This window comes from Pterocles gutturalis, unplaced genomic scaffold (assembly GCF_000699245.1).
Source record: "Pterocles gutturalis isolate BGI_N339 unplaced genomic scaffold, ASM69924v1 scaffold25611, whole genome shotgun sequence".
NCBI classification, from domain to species: Eukaryota; Metazoa; Chordata; class Aves; order Pterocliformes; family Pteroclidae; genus Pterocles; species Pterocles gutturalis.
Window position 1 is genome coordinate 14808 of NW_010106202.1, and position 24583 is coordinate 39390.

Consider the following 24583-nt stretch of genomic DNA (forward strand, 5'->3'; position numbering starts at 1 on the left):
AATCATTTCAAAGAGGAAAGGGAAATACGCATTTGCCATCAGCATTAAAAGCTTCCTTGTAAGCATCTAACTTAGGAATGAGACCTCATGATTTTACATCCATGAATGAGAAATACTATTTCCACTTTATTTCTCCAGAACTTGTCTTTGTGACCTAACACGCCAGTTTTCATCACCAAAGGGCATATTAGGAAAGGAGTTGCCTCTGGAGGAAAGCACCTGAACAACTAATAGGGAAGCAAGGACTTCAATAACATCGGTCAAGATGAATGCAGACCACAGCTTGTCTTCCTGCTGCTGCTTACACACATCTCCCTTGGAAGGAAATGGTCTATAAGAATTCTCACCATACCATGCAGAAGTCCTATGCAATAGTGTGGTTTAATCACTGTGAAAAAGCAATCTTCAAGAGCTTAGGCTAAACACACACAGCACAAACCAAAAGCTACTAAAAAGCTTTAAGCTTCCAGGCAATATCGAAAGGACTTTACCTTCAACCACACCATTGGAGCCATTGCAGGTTCCTTTGTCTGGGCAGGGTGTACAGTATTCTTCCATAAAAGGGAGTTTCACATAGCGGCTAAACAGAGGGAACACATTTATCACACACTCATACCAAAGCTGTACATCAGAACAGCACCCCTCTCCATTATCAGTTCTTGCTGTCCAGTCCCCCTCAACAAACCGGAACCCAACCAGCATCATTTACAGGCCCAAAGCTCTCAGAATGAGTCAAACAACAACAATTCAGTAAGTTTCTGTTCTTACTGCTTGTACCAAGTTTTACTGGCAGTAGATGGAAAACATGAAAATAAGTTACGGTGGCCCCATCTGAGAGCCCTGAAAACATGGCCCGAGTTCTGCTCCTAACCTGTTTCGCAACACCCAGCTGACAGCTTCCTCCGCGACTGCCACCAGCATTATCTTACAGCCTGCTTTTACAGAGCCCCCAAAACCAGGACGTTGAAATGTCCCTGGGGCCTCCAGACACTAACGCAACGCAAATCCTGGTTTATACGCCACACACAAATTAAGGAAAATTCTTCCTGTTAACAAGCATGCAGTAATCCTAGTACAGTGTAATTGAATATGTGACCTCTAGAACTTTGTGTAGGATTCAAAAGGTACAGACATGACTCACCTGATCTGCTCCAAAACCACACTGTACAGGTGATCCACAGTGAGCTTGTGTTTCGGCACAGATATTAATAGCGGCTGACCAAAGAGCACGGTCCCTGAAGTATTGCTGGATTGCCTCATTGTCTTTTCTCGAAAGTAAACAGAGAGAGTAACATACTCCGAGCTATCCTCACTTGGCTTGCAAACTTCGTATCTGTTTGAAAGACAGGTATTTCCATGGGTTATTTCCACTGCCAAGAAGCAGAACAGGTAGAACCAATATGAACTCAGTCCAATAAGTTTCTCCACCAGGTTCTCCTGAGAAGGACAAAAGGGGTTGTACTCTGTCTTCATGCTACAGACTGAGCAGTTTCGTGAACACTTCCCATGGCACAAATGGCATAGGATACACACCTACCACCGACTCAACTGACACCTTCCCTCTGTTTTTATTACTACTTCACACTCCTATTGCCACGCACCTCTCAAAACATTACCCTGAGAACTACATGTTGCTTCAACCAGATCATGGCATCAGTGAAAAATACTGAATGCACTTTGAAATCCCTCAGACAATGCTTGTTCCCTCTGGAGAAAGAAACCTCCTTAATATCCTGGACTTTGCATTCTCCCAGCCTCCTGTACAGTTAATGCCCCAGCTCACATCACTGAGCAGCCAATGTTTCAGAAAACTGAGAGTTTGCAAACTTCTGCTTCACAGAAAAATCCAAGGACAGTAAACACACAAGAAAAACATGCTGGAAGAAAATGAATGGCTCTGGAGAACAGCAGTAAGACTGAGACACAGCTTGTGCATATTGGCAGATATCAGCCAAAAGAAACCAGGTGGTCCAACACTACCACATTGTTCGCTCATTATACAGATTTCAGGACTATTCATAGAATCATAGAATCATTAAGGTTGGAAAAGACCTCAAGGATCATCAAGTCCAACCATCAACCCACACCATCTAACCCACTAAACCATGTCCCTAAGCACCACATCTACACGTAAATTCATTAAAAAAATATTAATTTTCAGGAATGTCAACTCACACTGCTCTTTAATTTGGTGAGTCACCTGTCCCAGACATCTTAAAACTGAAAGAGAAAGAAACATTTAATGAAAGATCTCACCACACAAAACAACCAGGACCACAATCACATATGTGAACGTATCAGCTCTTAACAGCTTCAGACAAGCTACTCCCCTTCTCTCCAGAAGTAAGAAACATTTTTTTTTATTCCTGTGTTCAAAATGCCCTTATAGAGCAGGGAAGAGAACAAACTGCAGAGCTGTAGTTCCACTCCATCCTACTGAAACAAAGAGGGATCCCAGGTTGGGGCCTGCACTGAGTCAGCAGAGTATGTGAAGAAAAACATTCTTCCACAGAGTCCCAGCCCATCATGAGTATCAGAGACCAGAATCAGCATAAGACAGTCCAGCGCAAATGGATGCAGAGGTTTTGTATGCTGTCAATGCTATTCAGCCAGATACCAGCCCCAGATACAGTTCACATCTTCTAAAGTTTCCTGGGAAATAGCACCACAAAGAGATTAATTACTTTAATTAGCACTGTTTAAATAACAAAAGACCATACTCAGTCCCAGAAAATTATCTATGATTAATGTCAGGTCCCACAAGACCCTTAGGCAGGACTCCTATAAACAGATCAGTACACAGCATGCACATGTTCCTCAACATTCTTGTGACTGCGTCTCTCCCCACCTAAACTGCTCTGGAAGCAGCAATTAAAGCAACCCCCATTTATACTCCACCCTCACGCATGTCCTGAATGTAGCCCTGCCCATGTGACAGAACAGGTGGGACAGAAAGAAAAATCTCAGGATTATCCATATGCAGGTGCCATCCATCACAAACAGACAACATGCTCTACCCCCACAAAACTCTGCAAAAAAACATCTCGCACACTTCTCACAGAAATAACAGATTTGGTTACTCAGGTGCCCCTCTATCCACTCCACCTCAGAACAGCTTTTACATACCAATACTGGAGGCAGACATATCAGAATCAGGAGCTGTAATTTTCCAAATCTCTACAGCAACAGCCATACGTTCTTAAAAAAAAAAATCTGAAGATCAAATACTTTATCTATAATTTAAGGAAGGCTATAGAGCTGATACAGGGAATTACCGGACAATAAACTGTACTTACGTATCTTATAACTTATTCAAAATAATAGAAGATAAAGATGATGCTACACCAGACTACACAACATAGTTTCAGAAGTCAGAGTCATTAGCTTAGCTACTGCCACAGTCAGGTATTGGCTGGTTGCCTTTATAACTTATGATAACTCTGAAAAGTGTCTGAAAACAGCTAAGCAGTAGGGTAGGACTTGACCAGTGTTTATCAGCATCACAAAGGCTACAGGTCTATGGTTACAATTCAGAAAGGAAGCAGCGAGTAATGAAGTAGGTAACTTTTGTTCCCTTGCAAACTAAAGCTAAGCAAGTGCACAGAAGCATGAAAAGCTACAGAAAGACAAGGGAGAGCTGTGTGAAAGGGCACTGAAAGTGGACAATACTCTGAGCTGAACACCAGGATAGTATGTATGTTGTATGTTATTGAAACATTCCCTCCAAAGTGCCAGGATCTATGATATTAATTCCATCTGGAAAACACTATGTGGATCACAAGTCAGTCTATAGCAACAATCAATAAAAGTATATTCTGTAAGAGAACAGAGAAGGGTAGAAAAACATGCCAGTGCAGAAGCTGACACACAGATCCTGTGAACAGGATTACCACTGCACACCGACACAGAGATGTTGCTGTGAAATTACAGTAGGTTCAAAAGCTGACAATAAGAATGAACCGAGATTGCAAAAAAACTGGGTGAAAAGGTTGCACATATTCTGATCTCTTCTAGGAAGTGGAAATACACCTAATCTGTTTACTTTCTTTCATAATAGCAGAACACATATAAACAAGTAAACTAGGAGATAAGAAACCGCAAATGTAACTTTTCCAGACAACAGGGAGTTTGCCCTGTAGAAGTTGTTCACAGGGTTTCGCCAGTCTTACAGAGGAGCAAGGTTAAAAAGGATGAGAGAATTCAACCAGCAGGATTTTTCCAAACTTAAAAAAATCCAAGCTCATTTTGGAAAGGACACAAACCCTCATTTCAACAAGCAAATACCAATTTCAGCAAGAACAAACTTCCTAGATCAGTCTGTACATCTCAACATTTCATGTAAAACTACCAGACTAGCTGGTTTACTGCCCTAGCTGACCCAGTTCAGTAATGGTTGCACCCCCAGTCACATTAACAAACCTGACTCTTCTGCAGCCAGCCATGGTTCCTCAAGACCATGAACTCGTCTAAACACAATATACAGCATGTTGTAAGAGAAGGCAGAAAACATGGTACATATGGCAAACTAAATAGATCTTATTCAAATAGGCACACTTTTATAGGTTAAAGGTGACCTGCAAATCAATTTGGGAAACTTCCATGAACATAAACAATACATGTTATATTACATGCCCCATTAGCCAGGCTAAGAGAATAGGGGTATCTAGTTTATCCATCAAAACGTTTTTCTTCTTAGGCCTTAAGCACTAAGAAGAAATATTAAGAGTGATACCCTTGAAACAGGCTGTGGAGGTTGTTTCCAAGTGGTACTTACCTGACCCCTTGTAGGCCGGCTCCAAGCTCCAGCAGGATCCCAGGTGATGTGATATCACCAGCATGGTGCATGCGTGGGTGTTAACGTTGGAGCGGGAGCCGGAGGTCCTAGTGGGGCTGGACTTCCCAGAACCTAAGAAAAAGAAATAGTAAGCGTTTCGGTTATGTGCTAAATGCTGTTCTCTGCTTAGCCTGGAGAATGAGCGCATTCAGCACAAACACGAAACTAACATCGTCAAATTGATTTGCAGACCACCTTTACAGAAGTGACTTTCTGATCATTTGCCACAGACCTCCCTGCCCCTTCGCAGGAACAACATGCCTTGAGAGGAACATTTACACCGCGCTGTGAGAAGCAGGTTAGTCTCACCGGTCTTTGGCTGCACTGCCCCTACACATCATGCCAGCGATCTTGCTTCAAGTCTTATATCAAACCCCTTTATTTCTGCAGGAATCTTACCTCTTCTCTGATGCTAAATATTAACACATCTCACATCAGGACTACACAATGTTGCCAAGTCATAATAAGAAAAAGATGAGTGCAAAGCCTCATGAAAGAGCAGGCTTGGAGAATTCTAGCCCCAAATTCTCTTCCCCTTTCAGGTGACTTGGAGAAGAAAACACATAGTTTCATCCTTTTGTGAAAAAGGAGCCAGACTCATTTTGGGGTGTGAAAACAGGAAAAAATACAGCTTTTTCAACCACTGAAATAACCTAAAAAAGGTGCAAGCTCAATATTCTGTACATCCCATGTACTGCACATTTTGCAAGTATTCATCAACAGGAGAGTCCAGACTACAATATCTGTGCCTGCAGACCATGTCCTCTGTCAAGCAAATGTAAGAAAAACAATGAAGTACATTCCAGCTGCACTACTCCTACTGCACCGTGTTGTGTGAGCTCCTGCTCAGTGACACTCACAACTGAAGCATTTCATGGAAATGCATATTCTGCTCAGTAACCAACCAATACAGAGGTCTAAATCCAAGGCTGAGGCTTAACAGACATTGGTGTCAAAAGCAAGACAACAGTACAAGAGTACTTACTTTTTTTTTTTTTTTTTTTTAAATCACCTCACTGCTGGGACACAGACTTTCCACAGTATTAGATTCATCCTTGAATTTTGAATTGAGACTGGTGTTGCTAGCTGGCTAGTGCACAACATTTTAAAATCAGAAGCCTGTCAAACCAACAGGGATATTGTTATACGCAGACCCATGTCTGACTCTAATTTTCAACAAAGTAAACCTGGAGAAATACAACAGACTGACCATTTATATTTAAACTTTTCAGTCCTGAGCAAACTTAAGATGATGATAAGAAACGTACAGAAGGCAAGAACCACCAGGTTAAGTTACTACAAGACCCTAAAGCTTCAGAACCATTGAAACAACCAATTTCTGTTACAGACAGTCACCCAGGTGGTAGCCAACAACCTCAATTGCTATGCCAAGGGAAGTACTTGTAAAAAGTAATTTGATCAAATCTCTCTCCAGTTAGGAAAACGGAACACTCTGCCCTTTCTGCTCCAGCTCTCCTGCAAGCCCACCCAGATGTAACCTACTAATCCAGCAAAATCAAAGGTGGAAGACCTGCTGGACTCTGAGCAAAGTCCTGTTTAGAGGGGGACAGGGACAGCAAGGAACAGAGGAACAATTTGACGGCAGCTACTCATGAAACCAGAGCCTGGGGGCCTTCTAGCCACCCCCCATCACTACACACTCCTTCTTTGCATTTTCAAACTCTAGCAAACAACCACAGACAATTACTAACACAACCTGGGTTTGCTTCTGCCAGTGGATGGGAGGAGTAATTTTTGGGTGAGGAAACTGTCATACAATTAAAACGATGACTTAAAACACTAGCATGAGGCATGTAAAGGTGCTGTCTTCAGTTTATCACAGTGTCTCTCATAATTCTCTTGGATTGGCTATCAGGATGGATTAAAAAGACCTGTGAGCACAACCAAAAGAGACTAGGCAATAAAATCCTTTAGGAAAACACCTCAAAAATCAATAGGACCTACTGAACAGTTTGCAATTTTAAAATACAAGTTTGGAAATGTACATGTGAGAAATCTATTTCTGGATATGCCATACTGATTTAACTCTATTTTGAATTGCTTACTTCTTTGCACTTCATTTTCTATCCAGTGAAACTTTACATCTAACTTCAATTATTTAAAATATATTAATAAGATGTGCATGTTACATGCCAGCAGGGAAGGTTTGCCGCTGAACATTACTGGAAAATAAGAACAGATGATCAATATATAAAAGGGATGAGGATGCACTGGGACAATAAAACATGAATTAGGAGTGAGTTTGAGAACACAAGACAGTAAATATTATGTTAGTTGGAATACAAAAGATTTTTTTTTATTCTAGAAAATATCTATTATTTAAATACAAACAATAAGGAAATGGTCCTGTCATATCCCAGGTTGCATACCACATGTCAACTTCAAACATGCCTAGATTAACACTTAGTACCTAAGAACACACTCTGCAAGAAGTTCCATGATTACCAGGTATCCCTCTCCAGTTTATTTTTCTCCAGCTGATAGCTGACACACCTCTCACTGAGCTTTGCTGCACTGTGAGCACTGGGACTACAGCTTGAGGAGCACCTGAGAAGTTCCTATTTAATCCTCCCTTGCCCCACTCAATCCACTTCCACACGTACACCAGGACAGCTGTGTGCAGAGCAACACAGCACGCCACACCAGACGAGAGAACAGTTATTTTAACACTGCCCTGTATCCTGACTCAGGTTATCTTCTAGTCCCACAGCTACATCAACCTGGCTAAGATGCAGGAACAAAATACTGAGTGTTACTCAACAGCCCCTGAGGATAAGCACAAGCTATGTTTTCATGCCAAAATTGTAAAAAGCAGGAAATTTTAGGAACACTAAACCAGTTATGCTAGAAAGAACAAGTTCACCCGAGAACACAAGAAGAGTGAATGGGGCTGCTCCTGCTCTGGTTTTGGAGAAGAGGCCCACAAGAAAAGCGTGCACTGCAGTGCCTGAGTCTAGCCCGAAGGCAGGTCGTGGTGGCAGGTGCCAGTCAGAGCAGCATGTGCTTCTGAGCAAAAAAAAGTGAGCAGGCAACCCAAGAGAAGTCCCAGCACTGAAGAAAAACATACAAGGGCCAGTGCGACAGCTAAAAGTGCTGGGGTGGGGTTCTGTGCAGGAGTCCTCCCTAGCACATGTAGAATCATCCTTTCTGCAAGAAGCACAGGCCAGAGATGCACCTCCATAGCTACAAGTACATTCCCCAAAGGAAAACAAGTTTTGAAGTCAGCACCATAAAATTATTCACATTACTTTCAAAGTTATGCACAAACAGACAATATTACCCCTCCAAAAGCAACTCATAATTCTTACTATTTTAAGACTAAGATTAAGAAAGCCTGAAAAAAAAAAACACACAACTTACACAAGCCAGTTTAAACTTAAGTTTTAATTCACAGAGATCTTCAAGGATTCCTCAAGACCATGGGCAAAATGAAAGGAGAAATTAAAAACATTTCCTGCAAGGGAAAAACTAAAGAAAAATCTGAATTCCTTAGAAAGGTACTTGAAACACATAACAAGTGCAGTAATGAAAAAAGAAGCCTTCAGCATATCCTTAATGTCATCAATCTGCAGGAGCCCACTGAGCCAAAAACCTAACACAGCTAGTCTTAAATTCAACCCAGTCCTTTCAGTGACAATTTTAAAAGTTTCTGCCAGTGCCCTACACTCTCCCAGCCTGCTCACCTCAAGCTCTACAAGCAAGTAACAGCAGAAGGGTAAAAAATCCCTAAAGAATCACTCAAGCCTGCAGTTCAGAAATCCCAAGTTGAAGATCCACCCTGACTGCTCCCACCTGGTACCGATCTTAACACAAAACTGATGTCCTGTCAATCCCTCCTTTCACACACACTTCAGCAGATACAAGACTGTAGTAGACAGATACAGTGGAATTTAGGAATGTTCACACTACTATCATAATTTCTTGAATTATTTAATTAAATCTTAACACACCTAAGAGCAGATTTTTTTTTTTAACCAGACAGGGTAAGCAGATTGTCCACAATAAATGTAATTATGCATTTGCCTTTAAATAAGAGGGTCTGCTCTTTATGAACAAGTGTTTCTCTTGCGTTTTTGAGACAATAATTCCTTTCAATAAAAGAGTGTTCGTTTTAGCTGCAGGTTAGAATATTATTTGACATATCTTTTTCCTGGCAGCATCACCCATTGAAGGGAGTTCCAATGAGCAGCCTTCTCCTAATTCTTGCCCTGCTGCCTGGCTACTTGATCTCGCCCCACAGTGCTGAAAACATCTTATAGGGTGTACATGGAAAAATGGAATTAGCAAAACTTCCTCCTGCTACCTGCCCCCTTCCTTGGAGTGTTATTTTTAACCCAGGTCAGTTCACTCGCTGTGACTCACAACATCACCTCACTAACAGTTGTGCCTGCACATAAAAGCAAGTGTTGACTGTAAAGAAAATATACATGGAGATGCAGTTCAACTAATGCTTCCCGCAGCCCTGGAGCAGACCCGATTCAGACAGTTATTTTCTGTGGAGGGATATGCAACACGTTACACCTGTAGAAAAGTGGGGGATTTTTGTAACTACCATTATAATATCACACTGCTTGTTTTACTAGCTGTGGAGACAGACTTACTTGCAATCTAACACTTTACAATACCCGCAACAAAACGGATTTCACAGAAGCCAAATGCCCTTCCTAGGCATCCTAACTTGCCACACCTTTAGCTCCAATTGAAGAAAACAACATGACAAGAACTTTCAGAAAAACTCAGACATTACATCTCAGCAATGAGGTCACGACAGATGGCATGACACAATAGCATCAAGCAGTATGCCACAGCATCCCGCTCAGCGGAAGGTATACCCTGCATCACAGCACACTAGTGGAGGACTTCACATTGGCACAACAATTTTACAGAAGCAACATCCTTGAACTGGAATATTCTCACATGAGGAAGACTGGGCTTGTGATGAGGGGCTGGATTTGACCTCACAAGCCCCAGATTCAGCTGTGAGCCTCACAGTCCATTTTGCACTTCATGCGCAATATTTTTCATTTTCCAGCTGCAGTAGAGGAATGTGAGTTTTGCTCTCCTCATCAGGTATCACAAGGCTTTTGGCTGATTTACAGCATAAGAACAGTAAGCCTGAGCCTGCCTAAAAATGCTGGTGAAAGCATAAATGTAATTCAGACATAGATTATCACCTCTGAAATAGGCTTGTAGAAAGTTCGAAACTGCAGAACACTGACCAAAAAGTTCATTATTACCCAGATTCATGACTTCCTTTGTGTTAAGAAAACACCTACTAACCACTGCACACGCTGATCTGCTGCTAGAAGTGCCGCATTACTGCTAAGTCATGCAAAAGGTCTACAGGAAGGCTTAGGTTTTGAGAGGTTAAAAAAAAAAAGTGGGGTTTTACATCCTGAAACCAAAACAAATGTTTTGTAGCATTCTTCACATCATGGCATCTTCCCACTTTACTCACACAAAGATGTCGTCTTTTGGCATGATATGATTTAAACCTTCATCCATTTGGAAGATTTTGTGGAATCGATGATTATACACGTCTGTCACCACCATCTAGAACAGCAAGTGATATTTGCAAAGAGATTATAACAAAAGCTTACATAAATTGAGGTAAACTAACTTTAAATTCAAGAAACAGCTTATTCCTACTCTTTATCAGAATTTTCAGCACACCACCATTAGCACTGTTTTCTATAACAGTGCCCAGCAGCTAATCAGCTGCATTTGTTAAAATGGATCAGAAAAACAAAGCAAATAACTGAGTGATTTTACAGAGGAGATGCAATTCCAACAGCTGCAAGTCAGCCTGGTAGAAACAAGAGCACAGATCCCAAAGTGACAACAGGCTAAGATTTCAGTCATGGATCATTCACATCTATAATTAACTTAAATAAACTGAAACGCTACACTGGCTTCCTGAAAATACCCCACCAACTACAAAACCACTCCCTCTGGAAAAGCTCACCTGATCCCTTTGTTATTAAAAGGATGTCCAAGAAGAGGTAGACTCAAACAGACATTGAACACCTCTCAGTACTAAGAAACTACACTATCAGAAATGTTGGGGGTGGGGGCTAGCTTTCTGCCCCTTCTCTTAAACTTCCCTACTGCAACGGAAGTATCAGAATAAAAAAGATGCATGAAATAATCTGCGTTACTTTACAATCACAGAACAGCATTCAAACTTGGTAGGGTTTTATCACTATTCCATTAAGTTAATCTTATCACCCATCTAGAAGCTAAGCCACCAAAATGCTTCAAGAACAAACATTTATCAAAACTACTGTGCTGCACTTATCCTTACATTTTCTGCAGGAACACCAGAGAGTTTGGAGAGTGATTCACACAGATCCGAGATGGCTCCCATCATCGGCACCACGACCCGGTACTAGAAACAAAGACAACATCATGCTTATGCCAGGCAAAATAAACCCACACAAGGCAGAGGGCAAGAAAATGGAAACAAAACCTTGAATTTATAGGAGCTTTGCTGAAGGTAAGGTCACAGACACATACCTTAAGCTCTTATGGATCTCAGCTCTACCTTACAAAGCAGGGATTTGGAGGGAATGAAAGAGCCTTGACCAGCTGGTCTTTTGCTTTGGTCAGGCTCAGCAGTAGCATAAAACACACAAAAAAACCCCTCACAAACAAACCAACCCTCCTGAGCAGATCAGACCACTTACACCCTCATTTGATGGGCAACACCACTGATACAGGCTGTAGTTCACTTATTTTAAGAGTTCTGCTCTGGACATACTCTCAGACTGAAAGAAATCCCCAGAGCTCACCCTGAATAGGTGTGCTGGGGCTGGCTGGGGGGGAGTTACCTTCCTTACAGCACCCTGTATGGTGTCACATTTTGGATTTGTGGCCAAGAAAGTGTTGATATCACACTGATGTTTCAGTCATTGCCGAACAGTGCTTGTGCAGTGTCAAGGCTTTTTCTTCGTCCCCGCTCTGCCTCCTCAGCAGATAGGCTTGAGGTGGGCAAGAAGCTGGGAGGGGGTGCAGCTGGGACAGCTGTCCTGAACCGCCCAAAGGACATTCCATACTATACAATGTGAGGCTTGGCAACAAAAATTGCGGTAAAGGAAGGGTGGTTTTGGTTTCCGAGGTTATTGCTCAGAGACTGGGCGGGCACTGGTCTGTTCATGGGAGGAGGCAAGTGATTTCCTTTACGTCACTTCTGTCATTGTCCCCACTTTTCCTTCACCTATTAAACCATCTTTATCTCAACCCATGGGTTTTCTTGCTTTTGTTCTTTCTATTCTCTTCCCATTCCCACAGGGGAGAGGGTAGGCGGGAGGGAGCAAGAGGCTGTGTGGGTGCTTGGCTGCTGGCCTGGGTCAATGCACCACATACATTAAGGGACACGGCCAAGAACTCTTTCACTCTCTAAAGCACAAATATATTGTCAGTGTGAATGCTCTACCTCAGAGAAGGATTTTAGAGAAGGATTCAAAGGCACTGTAGGTTACGCACAGGCACACACTCATAAGAGAATTATGTGGAACACACTTCTCTCAACTAAAAGGAGTTACGTATCAATAGTCACCGGGATCTTCTCGGTTATACTATCCACCTGCATACTCCACTGCAGCCATCAGGGGCTATCAGTTCACTTTCTCTTAGCACAACCCACACAGCAGAGACAATTCCTCCTTGTGTCACATGTCAGAGGGGAGCAGTGGTGCACATCTTTGGCTTCTCAACTGGGAGATCACAAAATGCAAATAATTGTTCACAGGGAGACTGCAGGAGGGATGTGGCACATGCAGATGGCCAACTCATCTAAAATTGCTCCACGTAGTAGTTCTTTTAGCTTTGATTTTTCACAGTAGAAGAATTTATCCTTTCAGTCTCTTTGCTACTGGTAACCTTGCCTGTTTTCTCAATGAATCCCTTCTCTGTTCTTGCCCTTTATAAAGTTTTGGTGACAAGCACAAGCACAGCTGTCCTTGATTTCACAGTTGTACAAAAAGCAGGAAGAAAATTTACTGTCAGTTTAGCATACATCCTTCTCCACTGTACCTACCACCCCCTCAAACTAATATACAACACACAAGGTTTACCACCAGTTTTCACATTAAAAATCCCATCCCATGAATACCTCAGTCAAAGGTGGACATCAATTTCCTTTAGATTACTTGAAAAGTCTCAACTTTAAAAACCTAGGAGAAAGACTCTGATGACTTAAAAAAATTTGTGTCTTCAACATGCCTCACCTGGACAGGTCTACGCTGTGGGTCTGCATATACCAGGGTAACTTCCATGAGACGATCCCTCCTCAAGGGCAGTGGAAGGGTTAAGTAACAGAAGGGATCAAACGTCACAGAAACTTTGGAGCATTTGGGACAAACAAGGGTAGATTTGAAAAGACCATGAAAAATATCCACAATGATAGAATCATTCCTCAGCCTATGATTCTCCCAGGCCTCTTTTGCCACCTCCTATACAAAGAAAAAAAAAAGTTATTTATTGTAAAAACTTCCATAGCATGGCAAGCATAGGGATCAAAGAAAACTTAGAAAACTGATACCGATGCATAAATTGCACAGAAAGGGAGTCTACCAGTGTGTCTAGCAAAACACACCGGGATTTTTTCTCAGTGAAACTAAGGCCTTGCATCAAGACAAATGTAACCCATCTATTTTAGCCGAGTCACTTGGTCAGGGATTCCTTGGTGCACACAATGTCAAGGGGAGGGAAGTACCTAAATAAAATGAAGGCATGCTGGGCATCCTTTCCATCCCACAATTATCAGCATCTCTTGGAAAGAAAAAAGGATTAAATATACTACTTCTTGTGGTGTTGCCACATGCACTGTATTATGCAAGAAAAGGCAAAAGACATTAAATTATTGCCTGTTAGGAGGAAAAACAACAGTCACATACACTTCCTAAAAATAACTATTGCATCTGGCTTTTAGAAGCTCCTAAAGCATTTTTGCACTTAATATATTTACTCTGGACTCTGTATTTGTCAGTATGTAGCAGCTGTTCGTACTGCAACAAGAGGCAAGTGTGATCAGGAGAGCATGAGTTCACCTAGAGAAAGACATTTCACTATTATGTGTCTCATTTTAAAGTGAGCATGGTGTTTGCCAATTTCAGAGGAACAAAGCGTCTCCAAGGGCTCACCTATCAGTGTTGACTGGGAAACAGAGGGCAGAGAAAAGGCAGGAAGGAAAAATGAACAAAAGAGACTTTTCTGGCCTCTGTCAGGAACATGGTGTAAAGAGAATTACTTTTCTCTATTTAGCTAGAGTGGGTAACTGCAGCCCAAGGGTAATTATATTCAAATTTTAATTAAATAAAATGTAAAGTGCTTTAGTATCAGTGTACCCGTTTCCACGGTACCAGAAAGGATAAAAATCGAGTCAAGCTTCTTAAGGAGATGCAAGCAGTTCACCAAACACTATGAAATCATCAAGAGCTACAACTGTATCAAGTCACTTATACCTTGGTTCTCTCCTCATCTTGACCAGCGCTTTCACACACCCTGTCCAACATGGTTTTAAATCTAGCTCATGGATTACAGCTGTCTAGAGGCAAGGAGGGAGCCCACATGAGAAGTCTGGCCTAGCAGCTCATCTCATCTGACACTCTGCTGTCTGCCAGTGGGACACTGGAATGGCTGCTTACAACCCCATGCCCAGGGCACGTGTTCAGACCCTTATTTGAGGGGCACCCCTGGCACCTCCACATGAGAGTGCTCCCAGTCCCACCTGAGACCACACGCAAGTACAATGGACTGCACAGTAAGCACTCTCCTCAAACCGACGCTGAAAGCTGCTGTTCAGTCTACCTGGAGGAAGAAGGTGGGCCTGAGTAGTCAGGAAGAAAGATCATGGTAGTAACTACAGCCTACTTTGAGGTAGTTGTTTTATCACAAGATCAACTTCCTTCTTTTCCACTGCAGAACCACACCAGTATTGCACCATAAGCACATCTTCCTGCACGCCAGTACAAGAACAGAGATTCCGCTGTAAGGCAAAGCAACAGCCACGTGCCACAAGTGTCATGAAGAGTCAGCCAGGCCATAAAGCACGACAGGGTTCTCCCCTCCCAGGTACACTGTTTTTGTAGGGAGGATGTTCATGTGGTCTGTGAGCAGGAACACCAGAAAGTGTCAGAAAACCCAATTAAACTCCCTAAGAAGCACTACTTGCCCTACCCTCAAGTAGAGGGCACCATACCAAATCAGGTCTGCCATTGGCATCCTTCAGCTCCAAGTAGGGCTTCTTCTTCACTCTGTTCAAATCCTCATGCAAGCCATCTAGAAGAAAAGCCAAGAGCTCCTGGGAATCTTGCTGCTGATATCCTGAAAACTGAGGAGCAAATCGGCCAACCTGCGTCTGAAACACAAAGGCAAGAGTTAAAGGGTGGTGAGCATTACCTATGTGTAAAAGATGGGAATAAAACCAGTCATTTTTATTTTTTTTTCCAGAGATTAACTCCATGCTACCTTATGCTAGCAGCAGACCACAGTGAACTGAATGCTAACGCAGTAAGGGTGCCAGAATAATTTTCTCAACTATTTTTATATTCCCCCCCCTAGTGTTGAGAGGGAAGAATGCATTTAGTGCTGTGACGCTAGAAATCTAAGTTATTGGTATTAATTTAGGAACCCACAAACAACCAGTACACAAAACCATCTGCCTGATGCCCCATCCCTGGAGGGGTTCAAGGCCAGGCTGGACAAGGCTTTGAGTAACTGGCCTACTGGAAGGTGGTCCCTGCCCATGGCAGGGGCATTGGAACTAGACAATCTTTAAGGTCCCTTCCAACCCAAACCATCCTATCTTTCTATGATTCCACGATTTTGTACTTTATTTCAGAAACCTACAGTTTTCATAATGCAGACTTGCTATAAGGTAGCATCTTGACGCAGGCAGACTGAAAGACTGAAAACGCTTGCAGAAGATACTTATGAACTAACAAAACTAGCTTAAAACTAAGATTGAAATCCCCGCCACAGTAATCTCCAGCTATTCCAAAAATTGTGGCATAAAGCTAAGAAACATAACAGCCTGAGTTAGCAAGAGCCAGAAACAGCACACTCAAAACTTACTTCATAAGTGCTATTGCACAACACTGCCAGTTAGTGTTCCTGCTTCTAAAAAACAACAGAAAGGGGTCCCACAGGAAAATCAACAACTAGCTGAAGGAGTAGTCAGTCCTAGTGACCATCACTAGTTTTCTCATAAACACAAAGAGACCAGCAGACTTGCAGAACTGCGCTTAGTACATTTTAACCACTGAAGATGACAACTGCAAGGGAGCCCAAACTGAAGAGCAGTTTATATTACAGAGATAGTTAACGTCAGTAAATCAGCAACAATTGTTAGAAAAATCACAAGTAATACTGTACTAGGAAATAAAGAGTAATTCCTATTCCAGTCTTAAACACAAACAGCACACATTAAGACACTTTTACTGGTGTCCACTACAGACTCACATATTTCCTCTGAACAGAAGTTTACATAACAACTTTAATAGTGGTGGATGATGTGCCAGCAACTCCAAGTCACAGAAATAAATAATCACCTTGTTTCAGAACTATCTATGATTCTACAGAGGACAGACTTCTGTAGTCCATTACACTTTTGCTCCAGGTCTCAAAAGCATACATGCTCAACTTCAAGACTGTACCACGCAACACCTGAATAGCAACAGGATGCACGTTTACATTAATACCAGGTCATTGGTTTATTTCATGCACTTGGGATGTTATTCTTCCTCTGTATACTAAGACTGCACTACAGGAGTAAGCTGTTGGTGTTCCTTGGATGCTTTAATTACGTTGCTCTGCACTGGAGTATCTTTGCACTACATTTAAAACAAAAGACATAGTTACAGTTTTTCTAGGGGTTCATATACAACTGCTATATTGCAGTATTTCAGCTGAAAGCAGCTCATTACACTGAAGCACTGGGAACATTACATCAATAAATAACATTACATCAATAAATAACATTACATCAATAAATAACATTACATCAATAAATAACATTACAGACAAGGGGATGCATTTTGCTCTCCACTTTATAATTTCATTTTATAAATTTATAACTTGCACACCTTTTCTCACTGATTAAAGTTCACAGCTGGCAATTCACACGATCTTGCCTAGCTTTGTAGAAGAGATCACTTTAACAGGTCTGTAAACAGCCCCCAGGCTAGAAGGTCATTTACTAAGTAGGGCATTTAACATCAAAGAGCAGTGACCAGTTCTGGGGTATGACACTACTCACTGGCAAGTTCCTCCCTGTACCCTGAAAAGCATTTGCATAAGACGTGAAACAACACTGAAGCAATTCTATCATTACTGCTTTCATAACACTAAAATACATCAAAAGCATATTAGCTTTCACTGTTTCTTCTGTCAAAGAGCTATGCTACGAGAACACGGAGTACTTACTTTAAACATACGTGGGGCCACATGAGACTGTCGCCCAGACCACATCTGTTTAATGAGGTCTGCATAGGCTTCTGCAATTTCTCCTCTCATCCCCAGTGGATTGTTCTGATTTATTTCAGCTTCATATTTATCTTCCAGGAAATAGTCAGTCAGAGGAGGGGTATTGCTCAGACACTGAAAAGCATTAAGAAAATTAAGTTACTGCACAGGACAATGAATCTGTGTGACAATGAAATAACAAATCCAACTTTCACACCAGAATGTGTACAAAGTTATTAACAAAACCAGTGAGACTGAATTTGAGTACGTATCTAGTGAAAAAAGGAAGAAAAAAATCTGTTGGGAGGGTGTAACCATTGTAACCCTGAGCATGGTTGAAATAAAAAATAAATACCACCACCTCCAAAAGGCTAACAGCTCATTTCTGAAACACGGTTTCTCTTTCGGTGCCTCACCGACTTCTACACAATGTACTTGCCCCCAAGTGTAAACTTTCCCTCTGGAACAGTTTCTACTGGTTTATCTAGCTTAAGGGATACAGCTCACTGGTCTGCAACTCCTTGGTTCTCCTTCAGAAATGTCTTTAAAACTGGCATCACATTTATCTCCTTCCATTCCTTTGGTGCAGAATAATTTTAAGCATTCATTTAAAGACACTGTATTTAATAGTTCAGGAAAGCAATTAACAAACAACCTTCTGAAAAAAACTACAGATTTTTGGAAGGAAGATATCTGCTCTTGGTACTAGGTCCCTCCACATTTTGTTAATTTGTTCTGTAACTTCCACTGATACTTCAATCTGAGTAGAGTCTCTTGGTGTAATGCTGAAGTCTGACAAAAAAAAAAAAACCCAAGCCTGCAAGTGCCAGAGGAGTAGAGATTACAATCACAGTCCTACCAATACTCACTGATTCCTATAATTAATGTGCGTAGATCTGCTTTTCCACACCGTACTAAGGTGGTAGGGTAGGCTACCTTACCAATGCATTACACAGAAATCTGCACAGAACAGGTCAGGAACATCTTTAGAGATGTCACAATGTTCTCAAGTCTACATCCCATATTTACTCTCTAACCTTGAAATCTTAACATAAGGAACAACGAGAATAAGAAAGGTTCCTGTTCCTCCCTGAGGTGAAACACAAGCAATACTGTGTCCTACAAAGAACCAAACTAAAAAAAAACCTCATCAGAAAGTTAATGAAGTGTAAAGGCAGGAAGGACACCACTCCATATCTACTCTGCCATTTATATGTGTATTATCAGTGTATTGTGGTAATGATTTAATACATCCCCAGAAATCACCACAAGCCTCAAGACACAGGTAAAACTAGCACAGGAAGTAGTTTCCCTAATTCAGTAATTTAAAGACTCAAAGCTTATACCAAGAACCAACAATTGGATAAGTGAGGCAAGACCTGGATGTATGAACAAGAAGAGACCTAAGTCTGAGATATGATAAAAATTACAAGGGCTTCAAGGCACTGTAGTATCAAGAAAATATTAAACTGGGCTCTTTCTGAATGCTTGAAATTTCAGGACCCATAGCAGACACTGTACAGCGCTACACCAGCTGGGTATAAGTACACAGATCTCTGGAGAGGGTCAGGAAAACGTAGTCTTGTCCTTCAGCCAACTCCACTTTCACTGCCTGATGTGTACCTTGTGCAATTTATTTCCTACCAAATTTTTCTAGTTCCACTGCCCAGGTGTTAAGTGTCTTTCTCCAGGCAAATTAAAGTCCTTATACACTGCTGTCTCTGACACCAGCCTCTCACTGGGAGACTGTTGCCAACAAAATTACAAGAACTTCCAAAAATTAAAGTGGAAATTCGCATCTGAAAGACTGACGTCTAGAAAGTTAAAGCCTAATGGTAATTACAAGAAAGAAAGTAACTGGTCCTTAACAGAACTGCTTTGAATGCAAAATTAAGATTGAAGTGTCTTTGGATTAAGTTACTTTGACAACAAAAATTAATTTTGAAAGTTGTCTCTTAGCTATAAAGTTCAAGAAAACATAACGTGGTTTAAACTTAACACAATACAGCTGAAAATAAAGTCACTTCAAACAAAAAAGCAAGGCAGTCCAAGTTTATTGTGGCATCCTGAATACCACATGCATAACACATTATAGTTATTTTAAGACCTGTTCTAGCTTTCAAAGCCATCACAGAGCGACAGAAGTCCTTACAGAGCACTTGTATCACACTAGAAGTTTGCTGATTGCTTAAATCAAAGTTAAAACAAAATATGAGCCAACTTGTATGAATTTCTTAGCAAACAACTATCCCTAACAAGTTTCTGCATTTTTTAAAATGAACCAAAAAAACCTAAGAGATTAAGTTAAATAAGTATACTAACAATTATTAGCTTTGCATAACTATTACAACCTAACACTCCACACAATGACCCTGAACCCTTCCTGTGGCTTTTCATACTCTTAGTTTTTCAAGAATCTTTAAACACAGACCCCAGAACTGCATGCAGTGACCTGCTCATGTCATTTATGGGGCCCATGCAAGTCAAAACATCCTCCACATCACCCATTTTTGTCAGAGCACAGCACTGGGACCTTATGCTACAGCTAGGCATCTGTTTAGCATGACTTCCCCCCAGCCTCTTCAGAAGCCATGTATTTCAGATCCAGTCCTTAATACTGTACTAAGTTTTATAGTACCAATGTGCTACGCATGAGACAAACTAAATATGAACTGATTTTTTCGTTTGAGGTTTGTTTTTTCATTCCAGGTGCAGTCTCCTCATTGAATCACATGAAAACATGCTTTTCTTTACACAGATTTTAATCCACAATCTTTAGAATTAAAGAGGGCTCTTTCCCATTCTTACCTGTAACGCAGAATTCATGAAGCAGGTATTTCCAAGGTTACTGAGTCCACAGAGTCCAGGTTGTGACAGGGAACCACTGTCTCTGCAGTTGTAAGAGTTACAGACAAATCCAGAACCTCTGGAAGAAAGACAACACAGTGAACTCCACAATGAGTTTATCAAGTCTCAATACTGTTTAAGAGTCACATCAAATACAAGTCAAAAAACTGTTTCATTAAATTGTTTAACCAGCCTACATGTTTCTGCTGTTTCATAGTGGCTAATGTTGAATACCAGGAACGTGAAGTATATTTACTAACTTTGAAAACGTTAATTGTTACACAATCTATTATTAATTTATGGCTCATAACACGTTAATTTCCTCTGTCTATAAGTACACAGCACACTATCCTAATGCAGCAAGGGTCTATATAAGTCTATATTATATACTGTAAGAGCTAAAAAGATGATTATGAACCCTACCTGGAAAGGCTTCTACCACAGTGGCAAACGGAAAAAAAAGAATATAATCCCTTCCCTCATACCTCCATTCCCCTCAGAACAGGCAACGCCCTAGGAGTTAGTAAGCTCTGGAACACGCACAACTTTTGCAAATGAGCAAGGAATAGCAGAACACAGTGGCTTCAAAAGCAAAGTTTGATAAACATGTACACAAGAGTAGCAGAACTCCTCAAAGGGCACCATCACACTCCTTTTCTGTACAGGCAAGGATGCAGAGGATTATTCACATGGAGGACAAAGAAACAAAAAGAACATTCCACTGCCCAGGTGGGAGCTGTTCAGTCCATAGGAGTTACTGCTATCACCGTTAGTAATGACAGAAGTGGCAGACACTGAGGAATAAGAACTTGCTGATGATTTTGAAGAGGTAGTAAAGTTTCTGCTAGTTGCAGTGCTTGATCTGGGAGAAAGGAAAAAGAAGTAGAAACAGGGCTACTACTTTTCCCACCCCCAGCCCCACCTCCCGCAAAACTCCATGGACTTGCCAAATTACAATTAGTTCCCACACAGAGAATTTACTGTTTTGATCTGTGTATTCACACTTCCAAACATTAGTCTGGAACAGATCCTCAGGCAAAATTATCACAGGCAAGAGTATACAATTCTTGCTTAAAGCAAAATCTGGGTCCCAGACTGAAATAAGTAGGCAATTTGGATGGCACAAGTGACAGGGAAGCAAGCTTCAAGTCTACAAGTAAACCACCTTGAAACAAGCAAGCAAAAAAATCCCAATCTTAAAACCACAAAACACTTGTCCCACATTCAAAGTGACAAAGTCCTTCTCCACTCAAAACCCAGACCACTCAAACAGGACATTAATCAGTAGGAAGACAAGCAGGGTGAGGACAAACCAGGTTGTTACTGAGCCTCATTGATACACCTACACTGCTTGGAGGCAAGACGCACTGCTACGGACACACAGCACGCACAGCAATCCTCAGCATTTTGAGGCTGGAGATACAGAAATGGATTTTAAAAAGTCCATAAGCCTCAAGCCTATCTGGCTGTGAATCCCAGGCTACTCCACACTACTACTCTCCTGGTCCAGAAGAGAACCAGAACACAACTACAAAAGACCATGAGGGCGCTAAAATTCAAGTGTTCTGTCATAGACTGTTTTGGCTCCATAAAAAAAAAACAAAACACACACACACACAGGCTAGTACTAGGCAACTAAGCTCAAATAAACTATTTTGATACTAATTAACTTCTCTATAGCAAGAGGTAACTGGGAAACTGTGTACTCTCCCCATCTTTGCCCAAATAAACATGCAACTGAATGCAAAAAGGCACAGCACGGCCACTGCTGCGCGGCTTTCGACAAAACACAGCAGAGTGCCAGCAGAGGACAACGCTCTCAAGCTTTAGCTTGTTCTTGTATCTCTTTTACCATGGGCCTGGCTCTCGAATGATACAAACTAAAACCATGTATTTGTAGCTCAGATGTTACTAAGAAAACAGCCTTGGAAAACCTCTGCAGAGCAAAAACTAAAAGACAAAGGCCAAGTCACAAAGGCCAAGCAGAGGCAGAACAGCTGGACAGCCTCACCAGTTTGGAAATACAATAGCAGTAAGAGAAATACAGAAGGAAACAAGTTATGAGAGGAGCTTTCTGATTAAAACACAAACCCCAAACAGTCTAAACCGGAAGCAAGCTAAAAAAAAAAACCCACCAGCCAGCACAACCAAAAAGTATACTGGAACGTATACTAGCAAGAACAACTACATCTACCAAAATAACCAAGACAATCACTTCTGGGACAACACATGACCTTCTGGTCATTAGTTTGAAGTGGAACTTCTCAACACTACCCGGACACAAAGATCAATGAGAGAACAAGAGGGTCTAGACCAAAACAACAATCATCAGTCTCATGCTCCACATTGGGGAGTTTCAAGAGTCAAGAATAAAACAATTGAGCTAACAATAGCCTGTAAATCCCTTAAGAACATATTAAGTTTGTAGTAGAAGTGAATGATCTAGAAGCAAATGGCAATCTAGAAAATGCTAGACCTGAAAACATAGCATCTCTGCTTGACATGTTGACCCCGGTGACAGAACATGCTCGAAAAATAATATGAAAAAAATCTAATAGGGAGAAAGGAAAAGGAGAATGATCTCTTAAGGGATTCCAAAATTTCCAATAGAAGCATAAAGGCAGTGCATAACTAAGAGTCAGATGTCAACTGAACAGTTCCAAGAAATACTTCAATAGTACCCTATGCACATGAAAAATCTAAGAACTATGGAGGAAGACAAAAAATGAATCAGAAAGCAAAGACAAGTCACAGAATGGGGAAAGGTCTACCTACAAAGTCATCAAGGATCTTGAGTGAATTGCTGTCAGAAAACTGGGAAGGATCACATAAGAAGTAAAACAACTAAAGACAGGCCAACAGCTTTCCAAGTGGGGGAAAAAAAAACCCAAACAGAAACTAAATACACTTGGGAAGATAAAAATTCTCAGCACTACTACATTTCACAAGTTACTCATCCATCTGTAATAACTGAAGAAAGATTGAGGATTTACTAAGCACAGCTACTCCCCCTCATTTCAGAGGATGGTCACAAAGGTAGCTATGATTCCAGGTGAAAGGCACAGACAGCAGCTAAGAAAACGTTTTTCTATCAAAGCTTCCCATTTTAAGACCTGGCAGCTACCGTTAATGACCCCACGATACCGCTGGCTCTCGAGGAGACTGCCTCATTTGCACACAGAGGTGACAACAGAAGTCCTGGATGCCAGGCATCGATCCCCAGTGCCCCAAAAAGGGTTTCCGTGGAACATGCAGACTTTGACCAGGTCACAAACTCATTTTGGGACCCACCTCAAGCATTTGCTAAGGGGAAGGGCACCATCACTTAGCCTTGGTAGGAAACTGCTGAAAGTGTCCCAGCTCAGACGGGACCCACTCCAGGCCAGGGCTGAGCCAGTTGGTGCGAATAACATTTAAGAGGGGGCACAGAACAATAGGTTGTCACGGCCCCAGGCAGGGCACGGCTGGAGCAGGCCGGTCCGGCCATCCAGCCGCCTGCTCGGCTTCTGCGAAAAGACCGCCCCCGCCATGGCTCGCCTGGGAGTCCGTTTTCTAGGAGCCGATGAAGACCTCTGGCGGAGAAGAGAAGCGGGATCTGAGAGATGAAAGAATCACACGACATTCCGGTCAGTGAAGGAGAGAGAGCTTCTCCATCATTTCCCCTGCCACGTGGTGATGCAGCCGTGGAGGACCCCATGCTGGAACTAGAAGCCCACGCTGGAGCCGGGCCATTGTCGGAGGACTGTAGCCCCATTTGGAAAAGGACTCACACTGGAGAAGTTCTAGAGAAGGACTCTCAACGTGACAAAGGGACTCCACATGGCAGCCAGGAAAGACTGTGAGGAGGAAGGAGTGGTGGACTGACTGCACCCCCCATTCCCTGCCCCCCTGTGCCACCGGGAAGGGGAGAAGGTACAGAACAAAGCCTTTGGGAAGAAGGGAGGGGTGGGGGGAAAAGTGTCTTTCTTGTAAGATGTGTTTTTTTTCTCTCTCAGTATCCTGCTTCTTGTTGTAAACAGTTAATGAATTCACTTGTTTTCTTGTTCTTCACAAGTCGTGTTGGTTTCTTGCCTGTGACCCTGAGTGGTGAGTGAGACCCTCCCTGTCCCTGCCTCAGCCCACCAGGTGTTTAGCAAAAACTGTCCCGTGGTTTTATAAACCACGACAATCACCCAGGGACTGCTGTGGAGTTTAAGAACATTTTTTTTTTTGTAAAATGTCAGCCAGCTTCATGGCTGGGGAAACATGCAGAAAGCTGCCAAACATGTGGAAAAGCAGTTTCCCCTAGTAGGAGCCAGTGCCTCTGACAAGCAGCAAATGGTGGGGAAAAACCCTCACAACAGGGAACCCACCCCACAGTCACCTTGCACACACATATTCTGCGAGCAGTGAATGACACAGCCTCCCAGCCTTCCG

The 24583-nt window shown here is 42.0% G+C and overlaps 1 protein-coding gene across 1 annotated transcript in view; it reads right to left on the minus strand.

The window, feature by feature from the left end:
- The window catches only part of USP4 (ubiquitin specific peptidase 4 (proto-oncogene)), a gene marked incomplete at its 5' end in the record, with an annotated part of 39611 nt that overhangs the window by 5513 nt on the left and 9515 nt on the right, over positions 1-24583 (minus strand). Inside the window, 9 exons of the mRNA XM_010087718.1 lie at positions 492-580; positions 1142-1333; positions 10314-10408; positions 11160-11243; positions 13084-13308; positions 15057-15215; positions 17282-17455; positions 20129-20246; positions 20883-21029. Coding sequence (XP_010086020.1) covers positions 492-580; positions 1142-1333; positions 10314-10408; positions 11160-11243; positions 13084-13308; positions 15057-15215; positions 17282-17455; positions 20129-20246; positions 20883-21029 — 1283 coding nt within the window. The remainder of the gene's footprint in view (positions 1-491; positions 581-1141; positions 1334-10313; positions 10409-11159; positions 11244-13083; positions 13309-15056; positions 15216-17281; positions 17456-20128; positions 20247-20882; positions 21030-24583) is intronic.